Source organism: Schistocerca serialis, chromosome 7, assembly GCF_023864345.2.
Source record: "Schistocerca serialis cubense isolate TAMUIC-IGC-003099 chromosome 7, iqSchSeri2.2, whole genome shotgun sequence".
Classification (NCBI taxonomy): domain Eukaryota; kingdom Metazoa; phylum Arthropoda; class Insecta; order Orthoptera; family Acrididae; genus Schistocerca; species Schistocerca serialis.
The window spans coordinates 43714585-43729996 of NC_064644.1; the positions used below are offsets into that span (position 1 = coordinate 43714585).

General features: G+C 41.1%; 1 protein-coding gene across 8 annotated transcripts in view; it reads left to right on the forward strand.

Annotated features, from left to right (window-relative positions):
* The window catches only part of LOC126412823 (AT-rich interactive domain-containing protein 2-like), a 323653-nt gene that overhangs the window by 200198 nt on the left and 108043 nt on the right, over positions 1-15412 (forward strand). For all 8 annotated transcript variants that reach the window (XM_050082643.1, XM_050082642.1, XM_050082640.1 and 5 more), the window contains exons 5-7: positions 10385-10603; positions 11074-11510; positions 11604-11936. In XM_050082643.1, coding sequence (XP_049938600.1) covers positions 10385-10603; positions 11074-11510; positions 11604-11936 — 989 coding nt within the window. The remainder of the gene's footprint in view (positions 1-10384; positions 10604-11073; positions 11511-11603; positions 11937-15412) is intronic.

The following is a 15412-nucleotide window of genomic DNA, read 5'->3' on the forward strand; positions in this document are numbered from 1 at the left end:
TTCTTGTTAACAGAATCCTGCCATAGGATTCTATTAAGCTGATGGTCATATTCGTATATATAACAAATAACGTATTACAATTGCGATAAAATTTTCTGTGTTGTCACAACCTCAAAATAAGACCCCCCCCCCTCTCTCTCTCTCTCCCTCCCTCCCCCCCCCCCTCTCTCTCCCATTAATACAGAACCCGAAAAATTGCGCAGAATCTGTTCGAAGTATCTTGTGGAGCAATGGGAGGTTCCAAAGCGGACTTTCTTGTCCCGACATACTGACAAGACCCAATCTTGTTCCGATTTTGCGAAATACTCTTACGAGCCTGGCTTAAGTACTGAAGTAACGCCATCTGTTAGCTTAACTTGTAAATGCAGCTTCAGTTAGTTTTATTTATGTCAACAAGTTTATGTTGACAAGTCGTCTCATAGATGACGTTGCATGTTGCGTATCCTGTACCAACGATGCAAGCACCTTCTAGATCTATCACCATCATTCGAGAAAATATCAGACTTCTGCATTAGTACGGGGCTGGAACTATTTAAACCATGGCACGCAGAGAAGAACCCGGGCAGTTCCCATTTGGACAGCGATCTGATAAGACTAGTCTGTCTACATGTTATACGAACGAGTGCAGGTTCGTATTGTTTGAAGTATCTACTGAAGGTATATAGAGTGTGAGAGGGAGCTCAAGAGATAAATACGCCAACCAGATTCAGAAGGATGTAAGGTGGATAGTTATTCGGAGATGAAGAGACTTGCACAGGTTAGAGTAGCGTGGAGAGCTGCATCATACCAGTCTCTGGACTGAAGACCAAAACAACAACAACAACGCACAGAGCGTGAAGTGTATAGTGATGTGTACTTCGATGACTCAAGTGTTTTTGTTGACTGTTTACCATCTAATAAACTTATGTTACCATAGCAGCATGGCATGGACTTGACTAATGTCTGAGGTAGTGCTGGAGGGAACTGACACCATGAATCCTGCAGGGCTGTCATAAATCCGCCAAGAGTACGAATGGTTGGAGATCTCTTCTGAACAACACGTTGCAAGGCATCCCAGATATGCACAACAATGTTCATGTTGGGTAGTTTGGTGGCCAGCGAATGTGTTCAAACTCAGAAGAGTGTTTCTGGAGCCACTCTGAGGTGTTGCATTATCCAGCTGGAATTGCCGAAGTCCGTTGAATGCACAATGTACATGAGAGAATGCGGATGATGAGACAGGATGTTTACCAGTCAGTCGTATCTAGCCGTATCGTGGCCCCCATGTCACTCCAACCGCAATCGCCCCACACGATTACAGAGCCCTGTAGGGTCCATGGGTTCATGAGGTTGTCTCCATACCCGTACACGTCTATCCGCTAGATACAATGTGAAACGAGACTCGTCCGACCAGGCAACATGTGTTGGCGTTGACGGTCTCAGGCGAGACGTAAAGTTTTGTCTCGTGCAGTCAGCAAGGGTACACGAGTGGCTCCAAAAGCCCATATCGATGATGTTTCTTTGGATGGTTTGAACGCTGACACTTGTTGATGGCCCAGCATTGAAATCTGCAGCAATTTGCGGAAGGGTTGCAATTTTGTCACGTTGAACGATTCTCTTCAGTTGTCGCTGGTCCAGTTCTTGCAGGATATTTTTGCGGCCGCAGAGATGTAAGAGATTTGATGTTTTATCGGATTCCTCATATTCACAGTGTTTTCAGGACTAAACCATGCTGGTAGTCTTGAGCTTCAACACTTACTATATTTTGCTACTTATCATTTTATGTGAAGTGAGAAGTTTTTTCGCTAATTTTAAACAAATGTGATTTTATAACTGTTATCCTTTAAGGGGACTGGTCCGCGAATACCAGGGGAAACCTTAAACAAATTGTCGCTCTTCTAAACAGTGTAACTCAAAGAATAAGATTTATAAGCTCATATAATGCTTATCATTTTTTTGGAAACCTTTTTATGTATGAGCCACAGCTTTAGCTCTCACACTTTTTTATTGTATTTTTTTGTTGCAAGTGAAATAAACCATGCCAATAATTTACGTACATCATTGGTACACATTACTCAAAATACAAACGAAATACACTCCTGGAAATTGAAATAAGAACACCGTGAATTCATTGTCCCGGGAAGGGGAAACTTTATTGACACATTCCTGGGGTCAGATACATCACATGATCACACTGACAGAACCACAGGCACATAGACACAGGCAACAGAGCATGCACAATGTCGGCACTAGTACAGTGTATATCCACCTTTCGCAGCAATGCAGGCTGCTATTCTCCCATGGAGACGATCGTAGAGATGCTGGATGTAGTCCTGTGGAACGGCTTGCCATGCCATTTCCTCCTGGCCCCTCAGTTGGACCAGCGTTCGTGCTGGACGTGCAGACCGCGTGAGACGACGCTTCATCCAGTCCCAAACATGCTCAATGGGGGACAGATCCGGAGATCTTGCTGGCCAGGGCAGTTGACTTACACCTTCTAGAGCACGTTGGGTGGCACGGGATACATGCGGACGTGCATTGTCCTGTTGGAACAGCAAGTTCCCTTGCCGGTCTAGGAATGGTAGAACGATGGGTTCGATGCCGGTTTGGATGTACCGTGCACTATTCAGTGTCCCCTCGACGATCACCAGTGGTGTACGGCCAGTGTAGGAGATCGCTCCCCACACCATGATGCCGGGTGTTGGCCCTGTGTGCCTCGGTCGTATGCAGTCCTGATTGTGGCGCTCACCTGCACGGCGCCAAACACGCATACGACCATCATTGGCACCAAGGCAGAAGCGACTCTCATCGCTGAAGACGACACGTCTCCATTCGTCCCTCCATTCACGCCTGTCGCGACACCACTGGAGGCGGGCTGCACGATGTTGGGGCGTGAGCGGAAGACGGCCTAACGGTGTGCGGGACCGTAGCCCAGCTTCATGGAGACGGTTGCGAATGGTCCTCGCCGATACCCCAGGAGCAACAGTGTCCCTAATTTGCTGGGAAGTGGCGGTGCGGTCCCCTACGGCACTGCGTAGGATCCTACGGTCTTGGCGTGCATCCGTGCGTCGCTGCGGTCCGGTCCCAGGTCGACGGGCACGTGCACCTTCCGCCGACCACTGGCGACAACATCGATGTACTGTGGAGACCTCACGCCCCACGTGTTGAGCAATTCGGCGGTACGTCCACCCGGCCTCCCGCATGCCCACTATAGGCCCTCGCTCAAAGTCCGTCAACTGCACATACGGTTCACGTCCACGCTGTCGCGGCATGCTACCAGTGTTAAAGACTGCGATGGAGCTCCGTATGCCACGGCAAACTGGCTGACACTGACGGCGGCGGTGCACAAATGCTGCGCAGCTAGCGCCATTCGACGGCCAACACCGCGGTTCCTGGTGTGTCCGCTGTGCCGTGCGTGTGATCATTGCTTGTACAGCCCTCTCGCAGTGTCCGGAGCAAGTATGGTGGGTCTGACATACCGGCGTCAATGTGTTCTTTTTTCCATTTCCAGGAGTGTATAAGGTTTATTTTTTTCCTGTAAATTTTTTACACTATTATCTTTAAAGCAAGACTATTGAAAGGATGGTGGCTATCATAACTTGTAATACAAAAATATTTAAGTGTGATTATCAAAAATTTTGGAAATGAATTCAGGATTTTTCTTCAAAAGAGCATTTTATTTTCAAGGTTAAGCCACAAGAGTAGTGTGCTTTTCAGTTAATCATTTTTAAGACGGTATACAAAATTTCAGCTCACTATCTGTAATAGTTTTTAGCCAAAGTATACCAGAACATGAAATTATTTCAACTTACCGGAAATTCAAGTTAAAGTTAAAACTTGCTTTTTCTATTAAACTTGCATGGCACTAATGTATCCCAGGTCCATATTCATCTTGTCTCCTGTGTTGTTCTTCCTCCCTTCTCTTTTTCACACTACTTCTTATTCTTGCTTCTTTCGTGGCTGATTTTTCTGCTTCGAACAGACTCTTTCAGTCTATGGCTATTAGAGCTCTACATATATTTAGTCCACCAGGTACTCCCACCAGTTCCATAACATTCAGCCTTGACACTGCACCGTCATTGAAACATAGAACAGCACCTAGCACAGCTATTTTCAAAGTATTTAGTCCTACTAGAACAGTTTTGCTAGCCATTCTCATATACAATTGTTGAAACTTCATTTGGATGTTGAGTCCTACCATGTAAACATTTCTCTTAATAGTCATTAAGATCCATATAAATAGGTTTCATAACTTCCATTATAGCAAATGCCGAAGAATGCTTATGGTTGTAGATCTCACCTTGAGTAACAGCCTTCTGGTGGCAACACCATGAATCGTTGCTAGGTGAGTAGAGTGCCTGACATGGATCGTCATCTGTGGAGGATTTATGAAAGGAGCTAACCCATACTACTTTTTTCATTCCCTCAAGGTCATTTTTATCTTGTCTTATGGCTTGCCCATAATAATACTGCAACCCGTCTGTTTCTTCGTCTGTTAAGCCGACTACGTCCACTAATGCACTTACCATCAGCTAGTTTCTTTCCCTTGAATTTCCTCATCAAGTTCCTCAACACATTTCAATTTTTTCGGCGTAAGGTTTGGTCACAAACACAAAACAAACGAGCGAAAAACTTTACTGTTAACAGAGCTGACTGTGTGCCATGGGGACGTCGTGGTGCGCCCAGCCACTTTTCAATTCCTCTAATTTTGCTACTTTCTGTGGTCAATTTTCCTGGAAGTAAACTTTTTCTCATTCAGAAAACTACAGAGAATTTTCCAAGACAAAAATTAAAAAAAAAAATCGATTTTTCCACAGTTATTCACATACAAGTCCCCTAATAGACTACCAAGTGGGACGGCGAATTGGTTAAACATCAGGGAGTGGTGTACGAATAATTAATGACCTTGTTGACCGTTCGCCAAATCCTAACCTTCATTTCTTTTAAAGGTTGCTCAAATGCCATTAAAATGTGTGCCAATAAATGATTGCTTCAGTTTCTTGCTGGACACAAATGTTGGATAGTCTACTTACTGTACAGTACTCGGATATTAACGTAATATCAGAAGTAAAAATCATTGTCCTAGTGAATTGCCGTAGTTGGGAAACATCAGAGGTGACCACGTCATATGACTTACTATCCTGTGTATAAGAAGGGCATTTACGAACATAAAAGATCAACTAAGAACTAATCCATAGCCAAGCTTTCACGGAAGAAGCACAAGAGCAGCAACCAATGTATTATTGTAGGTTTCAACAATGTGTCTATTAGTAGTGGTGGAAATGCCGTCATTGCCGCACGGCACGCAGTATTGTCACCTGTAAGTTATGAAGTTGTAATTTCTGCCTTTTACTGCAGAAAGTTAAATCAGTCTTTACACCCAGGAAAAGCCACCGCCGGAGAGACCTTAGTTCACAATTGGAGAAAGATGGAGGGAGTACGATTAGCAGTGCTTAAAAAACACTGCTTCAACCCTTTGAATACGAACGGGACATATGTTTCCCACGGTAGGTTATCAGAGAACTGGTGGGAATCTGCTGCATGTTATTGCTATGTTTCAACGCGCCAGTGGTAAAAGCATGTCTTGCTAATGGTTTTCTGAATTATATAATTACAGTCTGCACCTGTAAGTTGTGCTGTCCTCGGGGTTCATTGTTAGCCTGCGTTTCTGTATTGCCACAGAAAATTAGTTTGCGCCGTAGATGTTGTTGTTGTTGTTGTGGTCTTCAGTCCTGAGACTGGTTTGATGCAGCTCTCCATGCTACTCTATCCTGTGCAAGCTTCATCATCTCCCAGTACCTACTGCAACCTACATCCTTCTGAATCTCCTGATAACGACATCCTCCTGAGTAGTCCCCGCCCGGAGATCCGAATGGGGGACTATTTTACCTCCGGAATATTTTACCCAAGAGGACGCCATCATCATTTAATCATACAGTAAAGCTGCATGCCCTCTGGAAAAATTACGGCCGTGATAAGTAATCAAACTACCAAATTTGCACAGCGAGCTCCCGTAACGTCTTCCCGAACACACAGTATCAACGAATTCATGTGCTTTTGTCACATTAGAAACGAAGCCCATTTGTGCACTTGCAACATAACTTAAAAATTAGAGAAATGCTCTGTCCACTGATGATTTTTTTTTCCTTCCCTGTGCGTCTTTTAGTTTTTATGCGATTGTCTTCCGAAACTCCGAGGTACTTATGAATGACCCTGTGTGTCATATCCCTCCCGTGCTGGTAAATGAGACAGCGGGAAATGTTCCTTTTACAGTGTTACTTCTGACTAGGACATTAATTAAAATAACTGTACATTAATGTCTTTCAAAAAATTGGTAGTCCAGGGATCAAAGATGTCGTGTGATCTTCATATCTGGAAGATTGCAGCCAGTACGTACCATTCTGTCAGGGAAAGGTTTCGTTTAATGGATGCATACTTGGTTCGGTTCCAGTAGATGAAACAGGAGTATTTGTAGATCAAACACTGCTGCATCACTTTGATCTAAAAAAAAAGCAGCTGTTGTGGTTCAGAATCTTTCCCATGATACACATCAAAAAGTGTTGAGCAAAGGATTGTAGGAAAAAGAAAGGTTTACATTTTCCCTTTTGGTTGTGGGCAAGTCAACAGAAGGCATTACGTTGGACAAATCGCAGTGGAAGGAATCCCTTCAGAGACTGTGGCTGTGTACGTTAAATAGCATTGGGACGGCATCGTCTTCATGTTGGTGTGCAGACACCTGAGTGAAATTCATTTAGATGGTTATTCTGTATTTCATACCAATTTTCTGCCCTGACCCATTCGTACATTGATCGAAGAATAGATACCTCCTGTGTGTCTCTATATGCACCCTAATCACCTATTACATTCTCAAGATCTCTACATGATATATACGATGATATATACGATGATGGCGCACAGTCTTACACAAATAAAGGTTCTTCAACTTCATCCAGCATGGTATCACGGGAACCGTATCTTATTTCTTCAAAGAATTCCCCCTTCTCGAGTAATCCTATTATACATTCATTTGGGGTATACAGACATGTTCCTAGCTGCGCGCCTCTGATCAAATGCTCAAGGCTGATTCGACAACATGTTTCCATACAAGCTACATATTGTTTCGTACTGCTGCCCCCCTGCCCCCCCATTTTTTCCCACCTTCATACGTCAGCTTTCAAGCCCAAATATGGGATGTTTTCACTATTAATTATGATAGACCCTATGTACAAGTTTTGCTCTAGGGGCACCTCTAGTGCTCTCCTCAGCTTGCCCCCCATAAGCAGCCGCTTCAGCATTAAACCGGCCATGCAAACTCAGGAAAATACAGGATAGTTGTAATTAAACTTTCGCTGCTTAAGAGACCACCCCATGAGGAATGATTGATGGTAGGACAATGAAACTTTGTGGAAACATTTGCAAGGACATGCGGAAGAGAAACGACAGATAAACCATTGAAAGAGACCCATTTTAATTGCCACATGACAGGGTAAAATTTGTTAATTGCCTACCATGTTTACGTTCCAGGTTACTGAAGGAACTCGGTGTGATGGTGACCATAAGCACACACGATGGTCTGGAACCAGTTAAGATTGCTCAACTTACTGCCCGAAACATCTCAGGTGCAGTGTTGGCTATCTCCCAAACAATGCTCATCTTCGTCTAAATATGTTTTAGTGCCCCGTTGATAAACCATGTCTTTCAGGTAATCCCACAGCCAAACATCATGTGGGTTCAAATCTGGTGGTCCTGGTGGCCAAACAATTTGGAACAATCGGCCAATGATTCAGTTTTCTCCAAATGTGTTACGGAGTTATCGAATGACATCAAGAGCGACGTCCAAAGCACCGCTCTCTGGGAGAGCAGGGATCACATTTTGGTGAAGCAGATCACATTAACGCTTGATGTTCACCCTGTATATCCATGACCCTTGGGATCCTAGTTCCTCAAAGAAAAATGGACAATCATGAACTGTGCCCTAAACCCACACCACACACTATGCGGGGGAACTTCATGAATGTTCTTTGACGGTGACGATCCCCAAATGTGACAGTTATGTGGGCACAAGTTCCAAGGCCACATATCTTCAACTTCAACCTATGCAAGAAACATAGCAGCGAAGTGTACTCGAATGTCTGCGTCAGGTGGCAAAAGCTGGTGAGGTTTGTGCTGATGTCAGTCCAAAGTTTTTCGCTGCACTATATCCGAACATGCAGACCATGGAATGTTATGCTGTTGTGACACAGCTACTTCACTGCTTGCATTTCTCGCATTGTGTCCAGCATTCTGTCATGGCAAGAGTAATGACTTGAAGAAATTATAGCGCAGTTGGTGCACAGTATCTCCCATGAGCAATTCCCAGTCGAGCGTAATTTGTACTTGCGAATCGTGTTCTTCTTCACCAGTGCGGAAAGAGGACCTCTCCATATTCCCTTCATGCACTCTCGAAGAGCAGCAGCACTATTGCTGTTGTTTTGATAAAACATCTTTAGATTGCTTGCAGCTGTAATGCACACGGATGCTTGTGTTTGTTGAACTATACGTCGCCATTCTAGTACCAGCGCCTAAAAGTTGTGACAAAACACTACTAACAACACAATCCTGCAGGGCACAGTCTGAACTTCATACCTATAAGTTTGGTACTCACGTGATAAATAGTTTTCTGTCCACACTGGCTCAAGTAGCAAAAGTTTAAGTACAATCACCCTGTGAAATGAAACGATATGTGTGTGTGGCTAGGGGATCCCATCGGGTAAACCGGTCACCTGGTGCAAGCCTTTTACTTAATGCCATTCGACGATTTGTGTGTTGATGAACATGAAATTATGATGAAGGCAACACAGCATCCAGTCCCCGAGCGAAGAAAATTTCAACCTGGCTGAGAATTGAACCCGCGCCCCTCTACGACATAATGCCGCGCGGGCTGCTCTGTCCTGGTGGTGGACAAATGTTGTGTGGCGGTGTTAACAATGTGGTGATGGTATATTCAGGACTCGGTAGGGATAGCACCTTGTATGCGGTTTCCTTCGCAGATGCCCTGCGCTATATAACAGAACTGTTTCTACAGATCTAAGTCTTCATTAACCTTTCCCGATGTTGACATGGTCTTCCCATTTCAAATAGCATTTTGGTATTACCCGTAAATACCTGTATGTGGCATGGCCAAGATATTTGTTACATATCTTGTAATCTGATATTAACCGTGTTTTTCCTCTTTGTTATAGGCATTAACCAAAATTTATGCACACTTAAAGAGAGCCGATATTCATTGCACCAAGTGGAAATTTTATAGAAGTATTTCTGAATTTCCTAAGTATCGTGCGATGACGATATTTTCATGTGTGGACAGTAGCATCGTCAGTGAACAATACTATAGTGCAGCTGGTCATATGTGATAAATCGAAATAGATATGGCCATCTTTCTACAAGGTTGCAGTGTTAGACCTCACATGGCACCTCCTGTGTATGAATAGCCACAGTTCAGAGCATGGCGTAGCCAGCTGCGTGGGTACAATCATGGTTCTGTAGGCAATCGCAATCATAATCATTTCTTCATGAAGAAAGAATGAGATTTTCACTCTGCAGCAGAGTGTGTGCTGATGTGGAACTTCCTGGCATATTAAAACTGTGTGCCAGACTGAGACTCAAATTCGTGTCCTTTGCCTTTCGCGGGAAAGTGCTCTTGCATGAGTTCGTGTCTCGGACCGGCACACAGTTTTAATCTGCCAGGAAGTTTCATTTCTTCATGAAGGCATTGACTGTCTTGTTTCATGGTGGGATAAATATATTAACAGTTATGATGACTACTTTTGAAATAATAAACAGTTCACTTACTTTTTTCCATGTCTTGTTTTCATTTGAGTGCCCCTTAAAGAACACGTCGCCTTCTAAAAAAGTTTTTGGAAAATGTCTGTAGGAAGAAACTGTGTGTTATGAAACACTTGTCCTCATTTTTGTTTATTTTTTTCTACCCTAGATTTACTATTTTCACTACATGTTATATAAAGACTAGCCAAATATGTTTACTTGTGTTTGTGTAAATTTAATTGAGATGGTCAGCATTAATTGTTGTAGAGTAGGTGAGAGTATTATAAAGGTTACAACTTGCTGTTCTGTCTTTTAACTCTTGTAGTGACATTCACCTGCAGCTACCTCAATATAAGGCAGGTTCCTGCAATGTTAACTGTGTATTACGCAGAGTAGTCATTGCATCTGTAATCATCACTTCTTTAATTTCTTGAATGCTCCATTGATGACTTCCGTCCCACCCCTTCTCTCATTTCCATATTTATAACTTTATTATGTGGTTTGATACAACATAGATTTTGAGCTTTTGTAAGCAGGTAATTATAATATTGACATATGTATATGTATGTCAGAATTTATGTGGCTGATGCTTCTGTTTCAGAGAATCTCCGGAACTACAATGGTCTGTCAACAGATCTGTACAAAGCATCTGATTACGAGCGCTTATCTCTTTCATTGCTTTCACCACTACCAAACGAGCAAGATTTTGCTATTAATGTTTGTACCCTCTTATCAAATGAAGGGAAGCATATTCTGCATCTTGATAAGTGTCCTCGAATCATCAATTTCCTGCTTGCCCATGCGGGTGTCTTCAGCCATCGTAAGTAAATAATATTTCACAGATGAAATTTACATGATTAAAACTTAATATAAGGTACACAGGATAGTTTACAAAAAGTTTAAAGCTAGCTGTTGTTAATTAAGGTGCAACAGTCATTTGATAACAAATTCCTGCTCCAGTACAGATAAGGGAAGTGTATTAGTGTGTATGCAGTGGGTAACAAGTTAGCATTAAATGAAGTGCTGGTTGCCATTCAGAGAAAGATTTATACATTCTGGATATTTTGTTGTAGATATAAAATTATTGTGTAGCAATTTTGTACCACACCTAGACAGTGTTTTGGGCAACAAATACTCACAGTAATTGAATATGAACTACTGCATTACTTCCTCTATTAAAATAATAAATAATTTGGTTCCATCCTTTTGCATTTTCGCAATGACTTTTTGTAGGAATTATAAATTTTGTAGCTTATGCACTGACTGTACAAAGCAGATAAATTTTATCAGTGGGCATCTGCTGCACAGCATCCTTGCGGCCACTATTTGAAGAGGTGTATGGGTCTATCCGCAATAATCCGCTACGCCAGTTCTGGTTGGATACCCTCGCTGAGCCAGAACTACGAGATTTCACAGATGAAACGAAGTTTCCACGACGTGGCAAGTCGAAGACATGTGAAGATGATGACAGTCCTCATACTGTGACAGAAAAAATCTGTGTAGGTGGTGTTGACTTGGAAATAGTTGTGAAGCGTAGTGCAATAATATCGGCATCTCAGCTGATAGCAGAGGAAGGCAGTTCTCGGCCTGATGATGACATGGAATCAGACTGTGATCATCCTATGGAAGGGCCACACAGACTTGAGATTGCAGAATCAGACCGTGACCTCTTCTGTTTAGGTCGTTCCTATGGTACACGTGATTGGTTTGGACAGAGGGTGCTTCAGGTTGGTTGATATTTACTTTAAATTAAATTTGAACATGTTATTGTATTTCTTTGGCGTTGAAACACTAACTATTGCCCTGTTGTTCTCTCACAGGTAGCAACAATATTACGGAATCTCAGTTTTGATGAAGATAATGCAGCTGTGTTGGGACAAAGTTGTGCATTTCTTCGCTTTGCAGCACTTTGTGCTGGGTCTAGATGGTCTGGTTTGCATGTTCTTGGACTAGACATGTTAGGAAATGTAGCAGCTGAAGTCCCTTTATCTGAACCGGGTTCAGACAAACTCAGTGCAGGCCTATTGGCAGTGGCAGCGAGGGGTTTGGCCTCCACTGATCGTGCCATTGTGCTCGCCAGCCTCGAACTGTTGAATAAGCTGAGTCAGCGAGAAGATAATGAAGATATTATGCTCAGAGCTCTTGATCAAAAGGTAGGTAGTTAATACAAAAATGTTAATTTATGAAAGAAGACAATAAGTGGTACTGATGTCATGTGTGAATAGTTGTGTATTGTTTGTAGAAAATTGTCAAATACTCAATTTTGGATTGTGCTCATGACAGATGGATGACTTTGACTTGCACAGCAGTGTAAGAATTAAATTAGTGAAAACTGAATAAGGAAAAAAAAATCCCTTTTTACTCCTTACATTCCTTTTATGAAACATTTTGTTAGTAAATCAATGCAAAGTAACACACATTTACTTTTTCAAATGTTCTCCTCAAGCCATGATACTTAATGAAGCAATAACTTCTAGAATCCACTGTGTGTATATTACTCAAGGTCTTCTGCTGTGCATGTTTTCCGCACTCCATTTTACGTAGCTATTTAATCCTTTCCTTGTATCTGATTATTTGTTCTGAAGGAATAATTCTCATACTTTTTATTTACAGTAATTTATCTTTGATAATGGGATTTGAGCTCTTTCCCAGTGGATTAAATAACTTGAAGAAATATAGCAGCCAGCCACTTTTTATACAGCTTAATTTATGCCAACATGTGTTCTGAGCTTTCAAGTAGTTTCAACTGATGTAATACATTGGTATTTTCATCAGTGCAACATTAATTTTGACTGCATTTTGAACACTGCAACTCCATTTTTTACGTAACTAGTTACTCTTTTTTTGCATTTATATTTTTAACTTCACTGGTACAGCACAAGGCCTTACGGCAAATGCCCTGCTGCTGCATCAGTGAAGTGAGAATTGTGTATGCTCATTAAAAACAGCTTCTACTTTCAGGAGGAAAGGCAACTCCAGTGTTGAAATTGCAGTCCACAGAAATGTTGCATTGATGAAGATATAAATGCATTGTGCCAATTAAAAATAGGTGAAAGCCTAAAACATATATTGGCATAAATAAAACTGTGAATAAAGTTATTGTTTGCTGTATTTCTTCGTGTAATTTAATACTCATCCACAGAGCTCTGTCAGTCAGTGGGTAATAGAATTAATTGATTCAACTCTAATTCCAATTATTTCCCACCTCAAAATCGCAGCGTAGCGATTTGCACACAGTCTTCCTTGAAACCAATCTGATCAGCATTGTAAATGGTGGCAGTGACGGGATATAGGCAAGCTTTGTCTTCATGTCAGCTGCAGACGTCCTCTTTCACTAGTAATTAATCATATCTAATCTACATGTTTCCTTGAAATAAACTTTGAAATCTTCTGTTCCAAAACTCTGTAATTTCCTGACTATTTGAACATTCTGAAAAACTATTGAAACCACTAATGATAATTCAATTTCAGATTTGTAGAGCCAGGCTGTATATTCCCATTTTATTGTTAGACAGATGTTCTCACATGAAGTTGTTAATTTTTTAGTTGTTTTACTTTCAGACCATTTGATATTCATTTTCGTACAAATTTCTTTGTGTGTGTTAGTTTTTATTCCATGCTTACAGTTGAAATTTGGGATTTACTAAATATAATTGGCTTTCAACACTGCTTTGCTTAAAGTATTTCTTCCCTCATTTATTGCAACAAACAATTCATTAGTTTTCATGGGCTTTGTTTCAGCACGTTGTTTCATTAGGCTGGAAAGGTGCTCTGGCAGTTGGACACACATACATTTACCTTAAACACAGGTTCCCGAATGTTTGAGAACCGTTTGCCTTGTTTTGTAATAAACTCATATTATCAAAATACTGACACCATTTACATGAATGTACAAGAAATTAATCAGTAAATTACAACAATGTAGGAAAAGACAGATTGCTACTTACCGTAAAGAAGACGCAAGTTGCAGACAGGCACCATTAAAAGACACTTTCATAAAGCTTTTGGCTACAGTTTCCATTATTAGAAGGCAGACACACACCATTCACACATACAAGCAAGCACACCTCATTCACACACAACCACCAACTCCAACATCTTGGGCCAGTTCTTTACGGTATGTGCAATCTGTTTTTTCCTGCATTGTTGATATTCCTACCTGGAGTTTCCATTGTTTGATCCGCATATTACAGAATACAACAGTTATATGAGTTCTATGACAGTTTCACATGTCAGTCTTCATAAGATTGAGAACATTGATGGGAATCTACCGTATTGTAGAGAGTAGAAACATTGCCAAAAGTAGGAATACTGTTGTTATACATATTAATATCAAAAAATGCAACAAATATTAATACAGTTAAAAAATGTAGGAAGAATAGGGTTTAGTGTTCCATCAGCAACAAGGACATTACAGATGGAGTACAAGCTCAGATTGGAAGAGGAAGGAGAAGAAAATTTGCTGTACCTTTTTCAAGGGAACCATTCCTTCATTCACTTGATGAAATTTGAGGAAATTGTGCAAAACTTAAATTTGGATGGCCAGGAGGGAATTTGAACCACTTTCAACCAGTATGTGATTGCAATGTCGTACTACTTCACCAACTTGCCTGTTAATACAGTTTTGTCTCCACTCATAAGCATAAACTGTATAATGAAACTATATCTACGTTTGGTTGCCAACAGTGAACCCACTTCCATATTTGTATGTACTTTAATGTTTGCTTTAGCAATTAAAATTTGGGGATGGAATGACAAGGATAGATTGCTACTATCTGCATAGAGGAGGCATTGAGTCACAGACAGTCATGACGAAAAGACTGCTGAACATTTAAGCTTCCAGCTAAAAGGCCTTCTTCATAAATAGAAACCAAATTCTCTCAACTGTCTCACACTTGGACCATTGCAGCCACAGACAGTGGTCATGCATATTAGAGTTGTTGCTTATTTGAATATGTGTGCATTTTCTACTTCTGAATGAAGCTTTTTGGCCAAAAGCTTACGTATTCAGCAGTCTTTCCATCATGCCTGTCTGCAACCTGATGCTTCCGCTGTTTGGTGAGTAGCAATTTATCCTTTTCATAACTTTAATGGTAAACAATCCTAACAATTAAATAAGAGTAGAATGAACCAAGCTCATTTGTCAGAAGCCAGTAGGTGTATGCAATGCGTTATTTAACTTGTGCACATTTATTATCATTCACAATTCTTGATAATGAGCTTATCTATAAGAATTTGTACAGTACATTAATTGCATGTCAGTAATTTCACTACACCACTGAGTATTTTGACAATAGCACCGTAATTTTGGTACTTTCACTCTTTGCTACTGGTTATTACTGTATGTAAAGTTATGTTTTATTCGTAATTACTTGACATAGAAATGAATATCTTTTAATCATTGATTAGCTGTATACTATTAATGAAATAGTTGATGTCATTTAATGAGACATATACATGTGGATGTTAGCAAGTGGGTGGCTGAGTGAGGACTGACTCAAAGAATCTCCACAAAGACATTTAAACTGTCACTGACCAACATATAAGTGTTAACTATTTAGCCAAATTTGATACAAAGATCTTCACAGGTTAGCTATCAGGTGCTGACTCTGAAGCAGAGATGTTAATG